Here is a 23,454-nt window from a genome sequence, read left to right on the forward strand (position 1 = left end):
TGTTTTGTTTCCTCATTGTATCTGCTCCTGTCTGTGCTCATTTTCACAATGCACATCTGACCTTGAGGCACACGACTCTTCCAAAAGCTTTCAAGAACAAGGCCCTGGTAAACGCAGTAAATCTTTTTAGGCAAATTACGCTTGATGTGACATTGGTACATCGGCTGTAGGTCATAAGGTTATTGCTGTTTTATATCCACCATGAGTAAATGGAGAATGATAATGGATCTTTCGGAATTTGTAACAGGGATATATTTATGCAGCTCTATCCATTAATCTCGACGCATGATATACATCTCATGTGACTTACAGGTTCTTATTCACACCAACATGTCAGATTTATTTTTAGAAGCTCTCACTTTTGCTTGGTAATACATCGCTTGTTTATAGTGTGTAGCTGAAGAGTTATGTAACGCAGCATACTTGTGTGAATCAACATTATCACGGCTCAGGATCAGATGTGTCTGCTTCCGTCACCTGCTTCTCTCCGCGATAACACATTCATCCTTGATATCTAAGCGCTATTCTGACTTGGCGCAAACTTGCCATCTTTTCTTTCTACCCACAGCTTTAGTCTCGACAGCTGCCTGAGTGTTTTAAATGTCCAGCACACATTCCTCAAAGGGAGGTGACATTTCAAGTATTTCCAAAGCCTCTTTTTTTCGACCTTCCTCTGGGAAAACGTTGGCCTTTTGCTCTATTCCAGGACCAGTTCGCTCGGTCCAGATGCTTATCGCTAACAATTGTGAGATAACCCTTAAAGCGGCTTGAGTCTAAGAATAAAAGGGCAACATCCGCCAACACCTGTTGTTTCTATGTCCCCCCCACTTGTCCCGCACTGGACATCCGCCTCCATGGGCCACTGGCACCCTGCTGAGCCAAACAACATGCTGCACTTGACATTCATTACTTATTGATGCACAGGGCTTTAATTGCATCTGGGGAGCTTTCAGCTTGCTTCCTTTCAGCAGCTGGCTTTCCCATACCGACCCAAACCAGCTCATTCATGGCCTCATGCTGGCTTTTGCTGGTTGACTTGCCCTTTAGCGATGCATGAACAAAACAAAAGGTCCACTGGGTTGGTGGTTCATTTACAATAAAAATGATTTACTTTAAAACTAGGTATGCTCCGATCAGGATTTTTGCAGCCAATACCGAGTACATTTATTGTCATGGTGATCGGTCGATACAGAACACCGTTTCCTTGTCATTGTGATTGGCCGATACAGAATACAGATTCCTTGTCATGGTGATCATCCGATATCGAGTATTGATTCCTTTTCATGGTGGTTGGCCGATACATAGTACCGATTCCTTGTCATGGTGATAGCCCAATACGTAGTACAGATTCCTTGTCATGATGATCGGCTAATACAGAATACCGATTTCTTGTCATGGTGATCGGCCGATACAGAATACAGATTCCTTGTCATGGTGTTCAGCCCATACGAAGTACCGATTCCTTGTCATGGGGATCGGCTTATATTAAATACCGATTGCTTGTCATGGTGATCGGCCAATACCGAGTACTGATTCCTTGTCATGGTGATCGGCCTATACAGAATACCAATTCCTTGTCATGGTGATCGGCCAGTTCCGCTTACCGATTCCTTGTCATGGTAATTGGCCTATGCAGAATACCAATTCTTTGTTATGGTTATCGGCTGAACAGAGTATCAATTCCTTATCATAATAATAGGACAATTCTGCGGACTGATTCCTTGTCATGGTTATCGGCTGAACAGAGAACAGATTCCTTGTCATGGTGATCGGCCAATACAGAGTACCCATTCCTTGTCATGAACATCAGCCGATACAGAAGCAGCCTTACAGAGAATAATATAACACATAAAAATTGGTAAGAAATTTTACAAACAATCGCTCCGCTCATGTCACAGCAGCTCAAAACATAGTAAATACAATGGTTGCACTGGCAACAAAGACCATCACTCACACGAGTTACACCAATAGAGCTGTTGTGATGCGAGCGCATTGATCGCTCATGCCTCCACACATTATTTATTTTCTCTTGTGTTGTGGCGGTTGTAGGCTATGTATAATATTCGAGAGCACAAGTGCATCTTCCTCTGTTTGTAAACTCCTAAACAAACACTTTTGATCGGTTCATGAGATCAGCCAGAAAGGCAGGTACAGATCGAGTCATTAAATGTGATTATCGGCCGATACTAATCTTTGGCTGATCAATTGGAGCATCTCTACTTAAAACTTATATCAATTACGGCCATTATATGTTTATATTTTTAAATCAGGTTATGCCAATATAGGTTCTATATTTTTTGCCAGTTTGGGTTTTTACCCATGTAAGTTTGCGATTAGTTTTAGTAAACTATTGAGTTTTGGGGCTCAAGAAGGTGCAACAAAGGCTTGTTTTTAAAACGTAGCCCTATATACATTTCACGAACTATGTAGCCAGAGCTATGTATGGCTGCATTTCATGGTGGGTCAGTCGATCGGTTAGTCAATAGACAGGTGTGAATGGCACTCGCAAAAAAAAAAAAAAAAATCTGAAAAATTGTACACAGCGACCTCTGGTGAATTTGAAGAAACATAGCTCCTGGGACGTATTTTGCTCTCTCCAAAAATGTATATACAGTAGGTGTACACAATCAAAATGAGTCTGGGTTGAGAAGGTGGGTTGGTTTTGATTGGGTTTCTTCACTTTGTTAACTTGCAGTATATGGCTATTTTTATTTTGGATTAATTTGGTTTGGAGTGATTTTCATTTTTGGGTGAACTAACATTTTAGGATGGCAAATTACAGTTTAACAGTTTCACAAAGAGACAGCCTAAAATAATTTGAGCTTGTTATTTTGAGAAAATCAGTTTTAGAAAAGAAAAATTGTATTCTTTTAGGATGCTATACCCTTGAATGTGATGTGAAGAAAAAAAAACAGATTGGAAATACAAGTACTAGTGGTTACAAGAGACGCATTTTAAAGCACATTAATACAAGGTGGAAACGGTAATGAATCTTCACCGAACACCTGTGATCGGATCCTTAAAAACTCGTGTTAATACCAGGTAGAAACAGGACTGTTCAGTTAGTTAAGATACTTTTAGTCAACAGAGTGTCTTATTGGGACTATTAAAATAAAGTGTTACCTATTAATCAAACATCTTGCGTAAAAAACAAACTTCATAGGCACAGACAGATCTTTGAAGGTTTTTTTCACACATGGAACCATGGCTTTCAATTGTAATAACTTTTCTTACATTTTTTAATTACTGTTCCACGTTAAACCCCAAAAGTTTCTTCTGTATATCTTAATCATAGCAAAAAGTCACCCGCTTTAAGTTATATCACTCGATTGAGTGGGTGTTATCAGCTGATAGATATGGGTCAGTAGGGGCCTTTTGTGCCTACTAATAGGCTCAGAAGGCTGTTATCATCCACATTGTTAATCAGCTATAACAGAGAAGAATTCAGATCCAGATCTGTTTTTACATTACTGTTACAGTTAGGTTTAGGGTTGGGGTAGGAATAGACGTCAATAAAAAACAAAATTAATAAATGATAAAATAGATTCTCTTTAACTTCCGGCCATATGTGATCTAAAGCTGATTAACCATATGGATGAATGATAACAGCCTTCTGAGCGCACTTGTAGGCGCAGAAGGCCCTTACTGGCCTATATCTATCAGCTGATAACCACTGATAATGCCTATTCAATCAAGAGATAACATTCCGATCGTCTGCAAAAACACCCTTTGGAACTTTGATTTTAAAAGTGTATGTGGCCAACTGCTCATGAGGTAAAACAAAAATGTTATTCCATGAATGTCCTGTTTAATATCTAATGAACTGGTGTTTTTAGTCTAACAAATTTTAAATTACCTCGGAGTATTTTAAACAGCTTATTCTCTAAAATAGCATTGACGGTTCCATTAAGGACCTTTAAAATCTATATATAATCTATTTTTAGAGTGGAAAAGGATTGTTATATCTTTAAAATGTTTGTTTGTCACTTATAGAAATAAAATGGCCTTTTAAGGATCTGTCAAAGTTTTTTTTATTTATTTATTTTTTATTTATTTTATTTTATTTATTTTTTGAGAGCCAAAAATGCTGCATTAACAATCAATACTGAATCATCTATTTAGTTGTGTTAGAAACATTTTTGATATTAAATCCACCCACAAAGTGGGCAAAAGGACCAACCAAAAAGTCTTCAAAAACCAATACTCTTGATTCCATTCTATCGGCCTAGTCACAGAATCCCATGAGTGGTTGAAGGTTCGATGTGTGTAATGTTTGTAGTGCTTCTAAAAAAAATTTTGCTATTTATTATTAGAATTTATTTATATTTGTTTTCAACACCGAATTCCATCTGACTCAAATTTTAAGTGACCATCAAATTTAGACTGTATTTCTAATTAGCAATAGGCCACATTTGTCATTCATGAATCAATCAAGAGTTTTGATTTATAACTCATCCCATACTCTTCAGTTATAAGTCTATTAGGGACCCAATGCCACACAAAGTTTTCATGCCTCAGGGGTTTACATGCTTCTCACAGACAGGATTTTGACATTCTGAAGTTAGTCAGAGGATGCAGGGTTAACTAATACCCAATTAGTGTGGTTGCATCCTGCTCACTTGTACTAAAAGTGTAGTTCATTTAGTCATTTCCATTCAACTTGCTAATTCAGCAATAACCAGAAAGCGAAAAGTCTCCGAGGTGAAGTGCCGACTGCTCCAAACAGTCTCGTGCAATTCATTTGGATATCATGTACACAGATCAAGGTAGCACCAGCTTCCACATAATCTACTGGATACAGGGCTGGACTGGGGCAAAAAATCTCCCCTGGCATTTTAGGCCAGAGCGGCCCACTACATTCAATCAAAATGCTATCTGTCATGGCACGTACAATATGTTTATCAGCTCCTATTTTATGAAAACACAAAAGCCATATATATATATATTAAATAAATAAATAAATAAATACAGACATTAATCTCAATTAAATTTTTGTATACTCCATAAGGATTTTTGCTCAGTTCTAAAAAATACATTATTAATTCAATTTTCCTTCGCCTTAGTCCCTTATTTATCAGGGGTTGCCACAGCGGAATGAACTGCCAACTATTCCAGCATGTTATATGCAGCAGATGCCCTTCCAGCCACAACCCGGTATCGGAAATCACCCATACACACTCATTCACACACACTCATACAATACAACCAATTTAGCTTATTCAATACACTATTTACTCGGCCTATATTAAGCAATGAATATAACAAAAACTGCCTGCTGATGCATGGGTAAATCTTCAAAGGGAACAGTATACTTTTTACCTCATTCACCTCATCCTGCTTTTCACCTCATCTTAACAATGAAAACATAATATAAGAAAATTAGTTTCGTTTTGATATTTTGGTGAACAGACACCAAACAGTCTCATGTAGCTACATATTTAAATGACCGTCATCTTAACTCTGCATATTAATAACAAAACAGGGCCTAGAACATAACTGCCTCCTTTCATTTTCATTGAAAAGAACGAACTTTAATTACTCTCTTTAGCAGAATATCAGTTTTAATAATCAATAATGGCCATTATAAAAGTTTAACGTACAATAAATGTATACGATAAAGGTAAGCAATCAATCAACGTGCAGAATCAGTGAACGCAGTTACATAAATTAATAGCTTATCTTTGCACTCAGCTAAAACAGAGTTACCTGAGAACAAGTGATTCAAAAGACAGAAGAGTCGTTAGATAGAGACAACAAGATGAATTCAATATCATGTTTAACAACTAGTGATACTTTGATGAACTGTCCGACATGCACTATAGTCTCACCTGTAGTTTATGCTTAAAGCACTGAACCACTGGCTGCGGCTCTTGGCAGAGTGTGTGTGGTCACGTGATTTGCGTTTTTAGCCTTGTACTAGTATAAACAGAGAACTTTTCAGAACCGCTTAATGAAACGCCATTGTGTTTCCTGCAATTTTTCTGCGCCTCCCTTCTGTTTCTTCTCTCTGACTCACGACTATTTTGACAAATACACACCGTCACTGACATTGCATGCACAAAATACAAAAAATTTGTGATTGGACCAGCTCAATGTCAATAAAGAAAAGAACCAACGGGCTGTGTCACATGGGCCGTCCCAAAACAAAAGTACGTCGGCCTAGCAGGAAACTCCCCAGTCTGCCAGATGACCAGTCCGCCCCTGACTGGATTTAAAAGATTTCAGGAGAATTCAGAATTCATCAAAGCCTATTTCCAGATACAAGCATGGCAAAACAGAATCAAGCAATAAAAGCCAATTTAGTAATAAATGCACAACACTAATTACTCAAAGATAAATCTAAGAGTACAAAAGTCCAAATTATACAGAGTTGAGCTTGAGAGCGCTGCACTACAGGCCAGTTAAATACCCTATGAGAGCGACTTAAAGGTTTACTCATCTTTCGGGATTTAATCAAAATGTATCAAAGATAGTGAACAAAACCTTGTTACCAGTCACACCTGAGAATTTATCAATTCCAGAGGGGAAGCAAAGTTCAGGAAAGAGGGCAAAAGGTGGGCCTTTTTCTTCAGATTGCAGAGTTTGTTCGTTGCTTTATTACAAGACACATTTAGGTCTGAGTAAAATCTATCCCTACTCTCTTTAAAATCAAGTGTTCTTCACGCTAAGAAAAAGGCTTTTATTGTTTGTTTTTGAAAAACTGTTCTCTGAAAAGTGCTTTGAGAAACCAAAAATAGTTTTAGGAGTGTAAAGACCAAATTAAACTGAAGTGTGAACATGCATAATTTGTATGATGGACACACAATCAAGTTCAATCGATCTGAGAGGTCGAGGCTGGTTTTATAAGCCTCGGAGGGCACATTTACAGCTGTCTGCACTCCTGAGCAGACTGGCAATTCTGTAATATTGTGCAAACCATGTCAGCCAAAAGAAATATTTCTTCTTGTAAAAAAATAAAGGAAAAAAATAACCTTTGGGCGTTCTGGTTTCCCCCACAGTACAAAGACCTGGGGCCTGTTTCAGTAGGGAGGTTCAAACAACTTGTTTAAACTTGAACTCTGAGTTGATTTACCGAGAGATTAAAAACTCAGAGTTTTCGGTTTCAGAATAGCTGATCTGAGTTAGATCAATCAACTTTGAGTAGACCAACTCAGAGTTAAGCGCGCACACCGTGACTATAAAAAGACATTATCAATGGAGCACAGACATTACGAGTGACTATGGCAACATCTTAAAAAAAAGAGATCAGCATTTCTTTCTCCAGCTGAACTTGATCTGCTCATGCAAAGTTATAGCAAATAAGAGCGTATATATTTAAAAAGAAGCAGCCATCAGTGAAACAGACAGTTAGCGTGAGAAAACAGCTGCTCAAGTTTTGAAAAATTTAAGTATAATAAAATAAGTAATGTAATGTGTGACGTTTATAAAATGTTTCTAAACTTTTATACATTTTTAGCAGTTTTAATTGATTTAGCAGTGCACTTGTGTGTCTGCCTTTTTATTGATCAAGTGATAGAGGTTGATATAACATTTAGAAGGTAAGCAGTGCTAAAAATACTTTTTAGAAATAATAGTAATCCCATTAAGTAGTAGTAACAGTACATGTCAAAGGTTAAGCTAATTATTTATGAAAAAAGGACAAGCCATTCTCGTACGTGACTTTGTTCTGTGTGTGACAAAAATGTAGGCAATATCTATGTTTCCATCCAAATATATTACATAAATTTGTGCAAAACTGGAATAACGCCTAAAAGATGCGAATAAAGCAGCGTTTTCATCCAACAAGTCAAAGAGAACACAATTGTCACTTTCTGATTAACTTGCGCCAAATATCTACTGTAAAAACAGAATTTGCTGTGGTAGAAGCAGCTGCGCCAATTATTTTTTATTTAATAAATGTACTTGCGCCTCAGAAGACAATGCTGACACACAATGGTCACGTGGGGGCGTTTGAAGCCATGAGACGCATAGATCTTGACACGCTCCAGACGATCGAAGGTAATTAATAATATACAATAATACTGAAACAGTTAAGGCATTTTAGAATGACCAAAACAACATTTAAGATGTTCTACAGCGTGCTCAGTTTGCTGGTTTGTCCATTCACACACATTTTCATCATCATCTCTAACAAACCTTTTTTTAATGCACATACTGTAATTTGTTAAGTGTTTTCTTCGTAGTTCATGCGCATCTTTTCTTATCAAATAAAAGTTTAACCTACTCAGTTATGCACATGTTTTATTATGCGTATTTTCAAAAGTTATGTGAATCATGACGTTTCCATCAATCGTTTTTATGCACATCTCCAAAATGAGCTCTAAAATAGGTTTACGGAGACGTAAGGCTAAGGCGAGAAACACTGCTTCATCTTTAAAAAAGGGGAGGAGACCAACAGAAACTTAGAGATTAGAGAATAAAACCTGCTCCGGACCAGGTTAGATTCACAGAGTAAGTTACCACGGTAACTGACTCTGAGTTAAAGTTACCTTTCTTTCAAAAACAGGCTTGACTTACTCTGCTTTCTCGAGTTTAACAAACCTGCCATTTTGAAACGGAAAACCCAGAGTTTCTCTCATTTCAGGGTTAAAATACTCTGAGTTTTCACTTAACCTCCTTTCTGAAACAGGCCCCTGCACTATAATTGAATTGGATGAACTATTTTGGCTGTAGTGTATGTGTGTGAATGCGAGAGTGCATGGGTGTTTCCCAGTAATGGGTTGCAGCCAGAAGGGCATCCGCTGCATAACACATGCTGAAATAGTTGGCAGTTCACTCTGCTGTTCAACCCCTGATAAATAAGAAACTAAGCCGAAGGAAAATAAATGAAGGAATGAATGAATAAATGAAGTTTTGCAGTGTGTGTTGTTTCAGATTTTTATTGTCATGTTTCTGTTTCTTGGTCTACGTGAGCTGTAAAGTTGAAGACAAAATTGAATATAGGTGCATTAGTGTGTTTAGAAACTCTTGCTTGTTGTAGTTTGTGGTGCAATGGAAAATTACAGAACTATTAATGTTGTTGACTATACTTGTTTCTGTGCCAAATAGCAGTTGTAGCAGAAAGCAATGATGAGAAACAGATTTGCTTTGTTCCCTCTGTAACATTGTCCTACTAAAAAAAATCCTTCCATCTTCTTTTTTTTAATATGCCCTGTCATAAATAACAGTGTTTTTGTCCCATATAAAGTTCGGTATTTATTCACAGAGAATGGAAAATCATGATTGCAATCCCCTGTCACAGATACACATGCCCCCTGCATATTTTCCATGTGCATCTAATTAATTGTGCAGTTTTATGGTAATATGGCCTCATTCCAAAGATAATTTGAGTGATCCTTCAAAAGGCTTCCGTTCTTGGACCGGGTCTGGTGTCTGTGGGGATGAACCGAGAGGAGACTTAATTTTACACATGCAAAGTTAACTATGGAACTTCAATAGAGAACTTTACCTTTGGGAATGCGCACCATTAGGAAGATGTAAGGAATGTTCTAGATACATCTTCAATTTTCTTGCATTGCAGGATCCAATCTGCTTCGTGTCTTATATCCTTTTTACATTTCCAAGTGGGCACAGGAAGCATTTTATTCTGTAGATAATGAATGCTATATACATTTATATCTTATTCATTTGCACATTCATCCAAATCAGAAACCATGTCTTACAAATGTATTGTGATAAAAAGGATTACATTTGCATTAACCCTCAAGCATACCTTATACTGCAACCCTTAATTCTTCATTTGTGGACACATTTGGCCATGAGGGTCTCAAGTGTGTACCCTGTTTTTTTTAAGTGTGATGTTTTTTTTCAAACAAATGTCATACCATTGTCTTTATGTTTTTCCAATTATTATTACTTATATCCATCTAAAAATACAATTAAAAAATGTATTTATTTAAGTGTTCCCTATTCATTTCCTATGGGACAAATTATGGAGTTGGACTTGAAGTGGACTTAACTTTGCTGAATCAAGCCCTCATTTTTCTGTTTGCTCAAGTGGCAAAGTAGCCAAGTTTTGAATCACCCAGATAAAATAAACTATACATATGAAAGTAAACAAAAGGATTTTGCCCAAATTTGGATGTTATGTTTGAAGGGCCATGGTGGCATATGATGGCATAAAGATATAAAATATCCAGCATTTCAATGCCACTATTTGACTGTTGTACTAATTGGTTCTTTGGGGGGACAGGGACTGTGGACAGGTGCTGTGTGTGTGTGTGTGTGTGTGTGTGTGTGTGTGTGTGTGTGCGTGCGTGCGTGCGTGCGTGCGTGTGTGCGTGCGTGCTTGCGTGTGTGTTGACACATTGAGCATGTTGCATAGGCTCCCAGCAAGCATTTCTTTGTTTTTGTTTTTTGTTTTTTTTAAAGAAGTCTAATGACTAATAGACGTCTTAACATTGGCTAAAACAAGGCTAAATTTGGGTTGTCAGTGAAAATCTAATAGACGTCTAAGAATAGGCCAAAACTAGACTAGTCGTCAAATAAACAGAAATGAATGACTACACATATAAAGTCTGTCCTATCACTCTATTTGACGACTAGTCTAGTTTTGGTCTATTCTTAGATGTCAAATTGTCTGTTTAGATGTCTATTAGATTTTCACAGATTTTCATTTGTTATAGCCAAATTGTCTACGTTTAGATGTATATAAGACGTCTATTAAACACAAAGTTGTTTGCTGTGCTCAGACCTTCATTTAGGTATATGTTTAATCTGTGTGTTGGATTTATTGATTTTATTAGACAAATAAAAAAAAACTTTTAGTATTTCCCATTGACTTCCTACTGGTCATATTGTTAGAAGGCAAATTTAGGCAAAGTTTTGAACCGCTCTGATTACTCTCCACACCAGACCACAAAAAATACCTCGAAACATTATGCAATTCTGAATGTACCTCATACGTGTGAGTGGGCAGGACAAACCACCTGTAGAAAACACACTCATTCATCTTTTCGAAACTTTGACAGACACTTGCATTAGACACTTTCTTCACTTCATATGTCTGTAATACAGTGTGCATTTCTGAGTGTGCTTCACAAACCACCTGAAGAAACCACCTCTTTCTCCATATACACTGGACACTTTACTTAAACTCCACCTTACAAAGACTCAATAAGGAAAACAATGTTTACCTAATAATGTACCACAGATTATGTTGCACTACTTGTTTTGTCCTTTGCACAATATCTTGCACAATACTGTTATGTCTTATTGTTATGTCATATTTGTATAGTCTGTCTTAGGTTATGTGTATAGTTTAAGGATGTATAGTTGTAACTGATGGGGATGCTTACAACGTTGAGGATCCACGTGCAGTTCTTTATTTAAAAGAGAATGGTGAGGCAGGTAGTGGTCAACACAAGAGCAGAGCAGGAGCATGAAGGTTATGCAAAAAAGTAGTCAGGGTCACAGGCAAAGATATCAGATCAAGCGACAAACAACATAAAACAATTAACAAGGCGAGGGTCAGAAAACAGTGCAAGGCAAGACGATGGAACACTTCAAAATGTTACAGGGTGTTAACCAAACAAGACTCAGCAACTTGAGTGTGTTTTAGAGGTGTATAAATAGTTTGTGTAATTAGTTCTGAACAGCCTCAGCTGTGTGTGTTTGCAATCATGGGGGATCTGGACCAGTTGAAGTGCATGATGGCATTTGTAGTTCATTAAAGTGACAGATTTGTAGTTCTTCAGTGATCTGCACTGGCTGGATTGCTGGTGACCGTGACAATATATGCACACCGCTCCGGTATGTTAGTTATGTATAGGTTTAAAACAGCTCTTACGTCCAGTGTTATGTTCATATTTATGATTGTTTATTTATGTAGTACTGTGGTCCTGTGAAACATAACTATTTTGTTCCGCTGTATTTCCACACATATAGCTGAATGGCAATAAAGTTCAACTTGAATTAAGGAAAATCTTTTTTAAAAATCTAAATAAAATGGTTTTGCTCAAAATATCCTTGATGTGAATCATCACACCCCCAAGGTAAAATGGATAAACAGGAAATGCAATTAAGTATAATAAAACAGGGCTAAATCATTCATTTGAACTGCTTTTAACTAGTATAAACTATTTAATGTTATTAAAAAAATCTAATAAATCTAATTAAAATAGATGTATTTTCATATTAAAACAGAATTTATTGATATGTGATTTCTGGTTTAAGGTTTTGAACACAGACAAACATACAGTTGAAGTCAGAATTATTAGCCCCCTTTTAATTTTAATTTTTTAAATTATTTCCCAAATGATGTTTAACAGAGCAGGAAATTTTCACAGTATTTCTGATAATATATTATCCTCTGGAGAAAGTCTTATTTGTTTTATTTCGGCTAGTATAAAAGCAGTTTGAAATTTTTTAAAAACTATTTTAAGGTCAAAATTATTAGCCCCTTTAGGCTATATATTTTTTCGATAGTCTACAAAACAAACCATCATTATACAATATTTGCCTAATTACCCTAACCTGCCTAGTTAAGCTAATTAACCTAGTTAGGCCTTTAAATGTCACTTTAAGCTGTCTAGAAGTGTCTTGAAAATGATCTAATAAAATATTATTTACTGTCATCATGGCAAAGATAAAATAAATCAGTTATTAGAAATGAGTTATAAAAACTATTATGTTTAGAAATGTGTTGAAAAAAATCTTCTCTCCATTAAACAGAAATTGGGGGAAAAATAAACGGGGGCAATAATTCAAGGGGGCTAATTATTTTAACTTCAACTATATATGTAAAAAAAAAAACATAAATGTAGATGGATGACCACATGCAATACATTTCAATATGACATATTTTAATCTTCTTTTTTGTGCAAAAGAAAAAGGTAGCTAAGATTATTGTGTTCAAGGCGAATCTGGCAGAGAGAGAATGTCTTTCTCAGTGTCAGTTTTAAAGCCTGCCTTTATTCTGGTCGAGTGCACTAAGCAGTGAGTTTTAAATTACAGTATTTACTCTAGGTCACGGCTTATCGAAATACGCTGTTAGATTGCAAACTGATATCACTGTGACCCCATTGTGCCATGTTACACATGTACGATTAATGTAATTTTTCTATTTTCTTAATGTCGTGACCAAATTCTGCTCTCCTAATTCCATTTACCTGTCTTGGGATGCTGATGGAGCTGTGTGCGAGTGTGACTCTGTCTAGCTCCTCCCCACTGTCCTTTACTAAGAAGCAATGATTGAGTGAACTGCCTGACGAAAGCAAAATGAAAGAAGACGTGCCCTTTGCTTCTAGAAAGTTCCCTAATTAACTGTGGCACTGACATCTGCTTAGTAAAATACAATAAAACATGATAAGTGTGTGTTTTGCTTTGAAAAAAAAATCAGGGACTGGTTTGATATCGATTTATGTCAAATGAAGGTCAAGCTGAGAGAATTGCTAAAACCTGTTATGTTGGACCAAATGTTTTTCTAGATTTGTTGATATACAGGATAGATTTTAAAATTGTGGAGGAGGATATATAATAATACAAATGCACAAAAACATGAATGCATGTAGAATCTGTTGTAATTGTGTGACCATTTATCTCACTAGGAAATGACATCACGTGTTGAGTGCATGCTCGACTCATCCCTCCATATTATACAGCAAAGACAACACAGGACAAAAGCACTGGAGTCCATGAGCCAGCATGCTGGTAGACTTCCCCCGTTCCCCACGCTGGTCTCTAATCTGCATGCAGACAACTTCTGTGTGGATATTTGGATTTCCTCACCATAGCAACAGAGCTGCGAAACCGTGCTGTACAACCTCTCATCAGACAGAGTCGTGCCTGAGCATCGTACAGCGCGCGGGAGCCAGACCAAAGGAAGACAAGAAGAGGAAAAAGAGAGCGGTGAAGAGGACACCGCTGCACCTCATTCTCTGTGGGAATTCTCCTCATTAGGACCATGACAGCTCAGTTACAACGGCTCCGAAGTGCCAAGGGTCATGTTCACAGCCGCCAGTCAAGCAGTCATTCCAGCGCTCAGCTGAGAGACAAATGGAGGGATGCAACAATTTTACTCTTTGCTCACCATGACCGAGCCTCTCTATGCTGAATCCTTTTGTGTCAGACTGCCAGGATTCGACCAAGCGCGGGTTAATTGCGAGAGAGCGGCTGGAAGAGCCCCCTCCTCTTCCACGCTGCCAATCTGTCCGTGCCTCCGATTTTCCACTCATTCTGCCTTTCTGGTCTCTGTTTACCTCTGTCTGCTGATTTCTCCACCCCTTTCCCTCTGTCTCTCATGCTTTGGCACTCCCTCCCACAGCTCGCTATCTCTCCTCCCCTCGTGCCTTCAAAGCCAGCAGTCTGCTCCTCACTCCAGGGCTGCTTGCTACATGATCTCTCGGAAAACAGCGTGCACGTCTTTCTCGAGCAGCTCCATGTGCAAGTCTTGAGATTTCTTGCCCAGGACGGCAGGATGCTCCTGCGCTGGCACTGATTCCTCTATTTCTCTTCTCGACTTCCCCTTCCCCTCCCCTTTCCTCATCTCCTGCCCTCTGACCCTCATCCCCTTCACCCCTGACCCTATTTCCTCTCTTTTCCATTTCTTTATTGACCATGTTGCCATGTGTCTACCGGCTCCAGCCTGTCCTCACCTTGCTCTCCTTCACTTTGTTGACTCAAGGGGAAAACTGTCCAGCCATTTGCCTTTGCCCAGACCCTCACACTGTGGACTGTAGTGGGCGCGGACTTACCCGTCTTCCAGACGAGATCCCCTTGGATGTGCGGAGGCTGCTTTTGGCGGACAACTGGATCCCCCGGATTCCTTCGGACTTCCTTGTGCTTTACAGCGACCTGGTCTACTTGGACCTTCGCAACAACTCACTTTCAAACATTGAGCCAGGGACTCTTAGCACTTCCTCCAGGCTGGTTTTTCTGGACCTCGGCTGCAACAACCTGACGGAGATCCCCAAAGGGACTTTTGGAGAGTCAAGAAGCCTAATTAAGTTGCGCTTGGGCAACAACCCATACTTGAGCATGGTGAATGAAGATGCTTTCATGGGTCTTACTTCTTTGCGTGAACTAGAACTAGAACGAAATGCCCTGTCCGGGTTACAGGTGGGCGCCCTGAGCCAGCTGCCCTCCCTTCGGGTAGTAAGGTTAGAGGGCAACCCTTGGGTGTGCAACTGCAACTTTGCCAACCTGTTCACTTGGCTGGAGGAAAACAGTCACAAGCTTCCCAATGGTAAGTTATTAAATTTGACATCAGTTATTGTAGCTTGTTGAATCTTCTCTTGGTGTTGCATAAATCTTACTGTATGACAAGATTCTTTGCTATTTATATTACTTTAGATTAAACAAGGGACTTCTTCCTGTGATCTAAATTTAGCCCTCTCTCTCCCACCCCCACAATGACTACAAGGGATTTCCAGAGTAATGATAGATAAATGAGGACAGCACAGAAACATTGTGCGACCCCTCTAAGTATGCAGCGATGCCCTTATCCTCTACAAAGCTCACGTTTTGCATTCCATATGGGAATGGTGTTTGTGTACTATATACGCGTTTTGCATACCAAACACCTGCTCATTTTGCCAGGCCAGCGTGCTCGAGCATGATATCCCTCAAATCAGCTGGTTATGGACATGCTATTTATATGGGAACTTTCATCAAAGTCGTCTCCTGCTGTGATGCTGTTCTGCTGTTCATTAGGGTTACAGTGATGGAAATAATCTGTTAATGCTAATCTAATAGTCTGTGCTAGGGTTCACAGAGGTTAAAGGGATAGTTCACGCAATAATACATATCCGTTCATCATTTACTCTACTTAATGTCATTCTTTTCTGCAACCTGATATTTGGATAATGTCTCTGTGTGTTTTTTTTTGTTAATGTAGTGGAGGTCAGTGGGGTCTCTTGTGGTTTTGGACCTCTTTAACTTTTCCTTAATAGTCAAAAGCTGTTGAAATATTCTTCAAAATATCTACTATGTTTCTCAAATAGAAAACATTTGGCACACATTGAAGATGAGTAATGTTTTAGAAATGAAGGGTTCTCAATTTAAGATACTACATGTATGATGATCCATGATGATCTATTTTAAATAGAATACTGTGGTAATGATTTTTAAACCGTAACAACCACAACAACATTGTACAATGAATTGTGATCTATAAATATATAACCATTGCATAACATAATATATTGTACATATCAAAACAACCAATTCATATCCTCAATGTTTGATTTAATAGTCACAGAATGTTTTTGTAAAGGCTGATCAGTACGTAAAAATCTGCTTGTTCTAGGTTAACTTTTCAGGTGTAATCTCTAGTCTTAGACGAGTCATAAAACATATTTCTGAGACTGAGAGAGAGAGAGAGAAAATTAAAGATCCCCATTCCCAGGAGAAGAGTCACAATGGAAGAAAATATCAGCTTATACAGAGATTCAGTTCATTGTGTGATGAATAAAGCTCAGTGTTGCTTTGTGAAATAGATAATGATGGAGAAGGAAGCTGGGGAATTTCCACTGGACATTTTATTTGACATTCATCTACAGAAAATATTAGAAAGAAACATATTTACCCTCTGTGGATGCCTGCATTTATATTGCTTAAAGCAAAACACACATTCCTCTAGTGACTGAATAGTAGTCACATCAGTAGTTTTGTACATTTCTAGCAAATATAATAGCTTATATAAAATACAAAAACAGACCACAAAGATTGTCATCACCCATTTATATTCTTCAACACATAGTTTACAATGTTTCCTCTGAAGCTGTTTCATCCTGCTTAAATGAATATGTTTATCATGTAGCAAACCCACAAGCAGCATAAACCTATAAATCAAATGGTGAATAAAAGGATCTTATCTCACGCTATCTATGTGCATGTTAGATTATTCCGCAAGAGGAAAGGGAGATTTACAACTTGAAATTGTTTATACAAACCAAGTCATCATTTCTCTGTGGATAAAATGGAAAATAGATAACTCTGAGCAAACATTATATCTAATGGGCAAACACCACGCAAGTCCCAGAGCTTCATTATGTGTCATTTAGCTGAGCTGCTGGTGCTGTTTGTTTACATACGAACATGACCTTACTTTACTGCAAGGAGAAGTTAAGAGCTGCTCATGTGGAGCAACCACTCAACGCCTAATAAAAAAGCCTTGTGAAATGTATGATCTTAAAGGAACACTCCACTACTTTTAGAAATTGGCAGATTTTACAAGTTCAAAGGCAGAAGCGCTAACCGCAGCTAAATGTTTATACATCTGACTACATTACAAAATCTGTGGATGGATAAATACTGTGAACAATTTCGATGAAAATGTATGGGGAAACGCTTTTGCATGTCGAGATAAATAGTATGTGTGTGTGCTGGCACTCACCAGAGCACGCGTCAAGCAACTGAAGCAGAGCTTGAAGCTAAACAAACAGAAGTTTATCATAAGCATTTTATCCATAATTTTTACACAGTTGGCTGAATGTGTCTGGAAAAATATTCAAAGGCTTTTATTTTCCTAAACAGCGCAGATGTGAATGTGTCCTAATGTTTTGGGGAGCGTTTCCCAAACAACGCCATAACTCACGGCTGAAATATCATAGTACGATGCATCGTTTGGGAAAAGAACAATGTAATCACAAGTGTTTGCCAAACCCCCTAGTTTCTCTGTCGCAGATCCATCGCCCGAACCACCTTAGTTATAACGTAAAATGCCCACAATGATGCTCCAAAGGGGGGTGGAGTAACAACTTCTTTCGAGAAGAACCCCATCATTTCTTTGTGCAAATTTTAATGTTTTACACACACACACGCACACACACACACACACACACACACACACACACACACACACACACACACACACACACACACACACACACACACACACACACACACACACACACACACAATAAAATAAAATCCAATATTATATTTGGTAAAACATGCACTTTTTTTCCATATTAATTGAAATATATGTAAATGGCACACATAGGGCCTGTTTACTTTACTAATATTATTGAGAAGTTGAACATTACATATTCTGTTTAAAACATAATATCACTTACAAAAGCTAACACATATTTTAATATCATATATAAATCATAGAAATAAAAAAAATTATGAGGCTATTTAAATAGATTTAATTTAATAATCATATTATTATTATTATTATTATTATTATTATTATTTTTATTATTATTTAGGATATTGTTTATTTATTTTAAATTTTTTTGAAAAGTCCACTTTTACAATTAGACACGTGTAAACCACTGCAGAAAGTTCTAACCAGCAGGCCCATGTCATATAGATACTTAATAAATAACCCACTATAAACTAAAATATGTACCGTATCTTTTTTATATATTATAAAAATATTATGTTTTTTTATTTTCACAAGCTTTAGAGACGTATTATAAATTACACTTTTAAATAAAAGGTCACCTATAGCTTTCGCCATGAGGCTGTGTTCAAAATGATATCAATGTTTTTAAAGTGCACTGCGAAGGGAGCACAATTGTAAACATGAAGATCACTAAAACTGAACTGTAAAAATAGTTAGAAAGCAAATTACACCTAAGAGAGATGACCTTACTGCTTTTTATTTTTAATAATTCCAACTTTGAATGTTAGAATGTTCTAAATGAATAGGGCATAGCGGGATAAGTGGGAATAGAACACAGCCAGGAACTAACTACAACTTCAGAGGTGTAGTTTCAAGTGCTCAAGTTTGCGACGCAGTTTGCGAATGTTCGTTGAAGCGATGGATTTGGGAAACGGCAAATCAACAAACTATATTTGTAACCTTAGTTGGCTAACGATGGTTTTGGGAAACGCACCCCTGATTAGCTAGAGTAGACGTCTCAGCACGTTCTAAATGTGAACACACTCTTTCAGACAATTTTCCTTCTGTGTTCACACAGCACAACATTCAGGAAAATTACAGGTAATGTTATAACTTCTCTTTAAAAAAAAATAAAATCAACAGAACAAATTTTTTGGTGTTTTTTAAAAAAAGGGCCTGTTCACATATGATCCCTTTTCGGAAAATTGCAAGTAATTTTCCAGAAAGGTTTGTATGTGTGAAAGAGGGTAGTGTAACTGCAAAAGAGTCAAGCTTAAAATTGGGAAATTAATTTTGAACAAGATGCTAATGGTCTAATCCAATTCAGTTATTTGTGCTATGCTAAGCTAAGCTAAAAGTGTTCCCACCAGACCGGCAGATTAGCAAAATGGATTCAAAAATGGGAAAACTAAACTGTTTAACTTTAGGTGACTTGTAAAATGAGGCTATTTTGAAAAAAAGAAGTGTTTTTCTGGTGATGCAACCGCAGTAAACGGAGAATCATCTTGATTATCCTTTCACTATGCTGTTTTCACTTTTGATTTGATTTCAATTTTGATTTGGTGATTGAAAAGTAGTTTGTGAGCTGCATGGGTAAAATATGAGATCCCTCAGTGGCTCCAGCAAATAAATTTATCACAGGCTTTCAAAGCAGTCATTAGAGAGTAATAATGAAATCTATGAAAGAAGGGAGCCAAGCTCACATCAGCATCAGCGTCAGCAGCGGACAGGGAGCCAAAAACAGAGCCAAGCCTCTGGCGTACCCGCCAACAGGCCCACCAAAGATGCACTCCAAAATTGAGTTAGAAGCATGCATCTCACCTCATGTTTTCCACTTATTTCTGCATCACTGGGCTCTTAATGCTCGAGGAAGTCAGAGAGCAGCTGGTTATAACTACACACAGCCTAGAATGACCTTTGGAGCGGACATAAACACATGGCTGGACCGAGCTTGGACAGCAAGTCCTAACAGGCTGTTTATCTATCAAGCAACAGACTTCACTTATGATAATATGATGAATGACAGCATCACGCTAATTCGTTTAGATTTAGCGATTGACGTGTTGTGATCTAATCAACTACTGCTGAAATTATTGATTCGAATACCGCACATTATATTTGGTGCAGTGAATATCTAGTCCAAGAGTACGATAGTAAATTCTCTGGAGAAGGAGCATAGTGTGTGTACTGAAACGGTATATTCTGCCTCGAGGTGTAGGAAAATTGAGTTTTAAATCAAATGAGCGTCGTAGCTTCTCTCCTCATATCAGAGGAATGGTTTATTAGCCTCTTGAACTCTCCTGCTGAACCCCTGATCTCGCCCGAGATGCTTTGCGTTGGTCAGAGACACAATTGGGGAATGCATATCTGCATTATCAGAGCTCACCGTGGATTATCCCCTTAATGAGAAGATGGATTTCCCACCAGCAGGAACCATCAGTCTGTCTATTTCTAGCTGCATGAGAAAAACGATAAGGGAGAGAAACTGTTGGATTAGTAGCAGAAAATATTACTGTAGATTATCCTCTCACTGTTTCTCTGGGCTATGTTGCAGCATGCAATTCATATTTGTTTTGATCTCAGAGCTTTTGCTCTAAATTGTTCCCAAAGATGAGATGTTTACCAGCATTTTCTTTAAGTGAGCTGGCGGTATGTACAATGATGAAGCTTTAACAACATAAGGGTCATTTCTAGGTCATTTGGCAAACAATTGACTCTTTCCCCGCCATTGATGAGATGTCTTGTCAACAAGTTTTTATGGCAAACAGTTTTCTTGGTATTTTTATGGCAATAAAGCCTTAGTTCGTGTCTGAAATGAGTTAAAGTGAAAATGCTATTTGTTTTGAGAAAAAAAAATAAAAATTTGTTATTTTTTGTCAAAAATATTTTTGATGAAACCTTTGTCGATGAAACATGAACTAAAATGTCTAAAACATGAACACATGAAGATTAAAACTGAATTAAATGTTTTAATTTTTAAAAATATTTTAAAATAAAGTCTTGGTTCTTTTTTATATATATAATATGCTCATACTGTATATTCTAAGCAGAAAATATTCTGAGGGCTGTAAAATTGATCAAAAATGGCTGGCAACCTTCCCTAAAAACACATGCGGGAAAAATATACTTGAATTTTTGACATATAAACTACATTTTCTAATAAAAACATCTTTCAAATCCTAATACTTAGCTCTTTAATTGTGTCTCGGTGATAGGGATGATAGTCCACCTAAATAGAAGAGACATTGCATTTTTAGCTCTGCATACCAACCAATTTACAAAATAATGTAGATGAGAGGACATAGTAAAGATGCAATGTTTGCCCAAGCCTCAAAATTATAGCAATGCCCCTCTAGGATTTTGTGTCCTTTGTACCAATATTTGAAATACCAGTTTTTGCCTGGCCTTTCTTGTGATCCTACTGTAAGTAACTCTATATTGCTCATGTCCATTGTTGCGTCACATTGCAAGTCCTTTCACCTTTATGCTCTCAGTAGTGCAAACGCTTGAGGTACATCAGACATCACACATTGTGCTGCATCCAATGCAGACAAAATCACACATTATAATCGGTTCAATTCGTCTTTAGTCACGATGTGTCTCTACACCCAGTGTAGAAACAGTGTAATGATACTCTACAAAAGAAAGTTCCAGATCTTGTCAGTAAGATGCTGCTTGTTTGTTTGTTTGTTTTATTTTATTGTACTCTGGATTAATTTTCAAACAAGAAACAATTTGATGCTCGCTTTTCAAAGACATTGAAACTAAAAGATGATATACCAACTGCATTATTGGATCTAACAGTAATGTAATACAGGCAGTAACCCATTTACAAATGACATGCAAATGAAAACACTGTTGGTTGGGTTTTATGGAACACTGTAACAAGAAAAAAAACAAAGATGACTCAACTTAAAATTTTAAGGCAACAAACTTCAGGACATTTTTGAGTTGACTCAACTTCCAACCCAATTACTTCACTTGACTCGATTTAAGTTGAGTAAACTAAAAAATGTCCTAAAGTTTGTTGCCTTAAAATTTTAGGTTGAGTCAACGTTTTTAGTTTTACAGTGAAGGTGGTGAGCTGATTATTTTGTGCTTTTGGGTGGGGTCATCGGTAGGCCTGTCACAATAATCAATATATCAGCTTATTGCACAACACATGGACATGACCTCAATCGTTTATGGTAATGCAATATATATTGCACTATATACAGTTGAAGTCAGAATTAAAAGCCCCCCTTTGAATTATTATTATTTTTTTTCTATTTTAAATATTTCTCAAATGATATTTGACAGGGCAAGGAAATGTTTGCAGCATGTCTGATAATATTTTTTTCTTCTGGAGAAAGTCTTATTTGTTTTTTTTTCAGCTAGACTAAAAGCATAAAAGTTTTTAATTTTTCAAAAAACATTTTAAGGTCAAAATGATTAGCCACTTTAGCTATATATTTTTCTGATAGTCTACAGAACAAACCATCATTATACAATAACTTGCCTAATTACCCTAGAAAAATTTATAGTAAGTATTATTAACTGTCATCATAAAGATAAAATAATTCAGTTATTAGAAATGAGTCATTAAAACTATTATGTTTAGAAATGATTTGAAACAATCTTCTCTCCGTTAAACAGAAATTGGGGGGAAAATAAACACGTTGACTAATAATTCAGGGGGGCTAATTATTCTGACTTCAACTGTATATACCAATTCTAGCAACATTTTAGCTGGTTATGCAACTCTATCTCTATTAGAGGTGTCAGTGTCAGTATGTTTAAAAAAACACTAGAGTATTTACTTTAAATTACTATATTTTATTTTCATGTGGGTGTCTGACAACTGAAAATAGATCAAGTAGCAGATATCACTGCCTCCATTACATTTGACCTTGCACTTTTTTATTTGTTAAGATTTATTATTATTTATCTGTTTAGGATATGCGTTTTCACATTTTTAATGTGTTAAAATGCCTATAATTAAATGAAATATTCTTAAGAATAAAATATGATGTGTTCGTTGGAAGAGTGTACTTGCATTATGATGATATTATATTGTCATTCTGGCATTATATGAGTGTCATACATTGGTCTTAAAATGACAATAATATCATTTATTGCAATATATTTTGGTGCAATATATCGAACAAGAAACATAGATAGTGACAGGCCTAGTCATTGGTCGGTCAGTCAGCGACATCGGCCTCTGGTGGACTTACGCAAGAACAGCAGTTGTGAATGGCACTCGCGAGAGAAATTTGAAATCTGAAAAAGCATACACCAAAAACAAAAACTGCAAAAAAATAAATAAAAAAAAAGCGTAGCTCCTGGGACATATTTCGCTCCCCAGAAATTTATACAGGGGTATGTATCTGTATGAGTCTGGGTTGATTGTTTCACTGTTGTTTTGCCTGTTACATACCAGTCCCTTCAGGATTTCATGAGTCCAATAGTTCTTAGGGTCAAAAAAATAAAAAATGTACAAGATATTTGTATATTTTCACAGCAAAACACAACAATTAAAACAATTAATGTCATAAGTTTTGACAAAAGCCATCGTGAAATCAATCATTTTTGGTTAGAGATATAAAAAAGGTCTCTGCACAATCCTGGAGGGACTGAAATAGTTTAATACTGCATGTACTGTATGTAATACTGTATTT

General features: G+C 37.0%; 1 protein-coding gene across 5 annotated transcripts in view; it reads left to right on the forward strand.

The window, feature by feature from the left end:
* lrrc38b (leucine rich repeat containing 38b) overlaps positions 1-23,454 on the forward strand; it is a 76,867-nt gene that overhangs the window by 27,145 nt on the left and 26,268 nt on the right. For 2 of the 5 annotated variants that reach the window (XM_073916820.1, XM_073916819.1), the window contains one exon: positions 13,548-15,184. The exons of 2 other annotated variants lie outside the window; for them this stretch is intronic. In XM_073916820.1, coding sequence (XP_073772921.1) covers positions 14,557-15,184 — 628 coding nt within the window. In that variant the 5' untranslated portion in view covers positions 13,548-14,556. Of the gene's footprint in view, positions 1-13,547; positions 15,185-23,454 lie in introns of those variants that run through there. One more of the 5 variants, XM_009306099.5, reaches the window with a different exon arrangement.

Source organism: Danio rerio, chromosome 11 (assembly GCF_049306965.1).
Source record: "Danio rerio strain Tuebingen ecotype United States chromosome 11, GRCz12tu, whole genome shotgun sequence".
Classification (NCBI taxonomy): domain Eukaryota; kingdom Metazoa; phylum Chordata; class Actinopteri; order Cypriniformes; family Danionidae; genus Danio; species Danio rerio.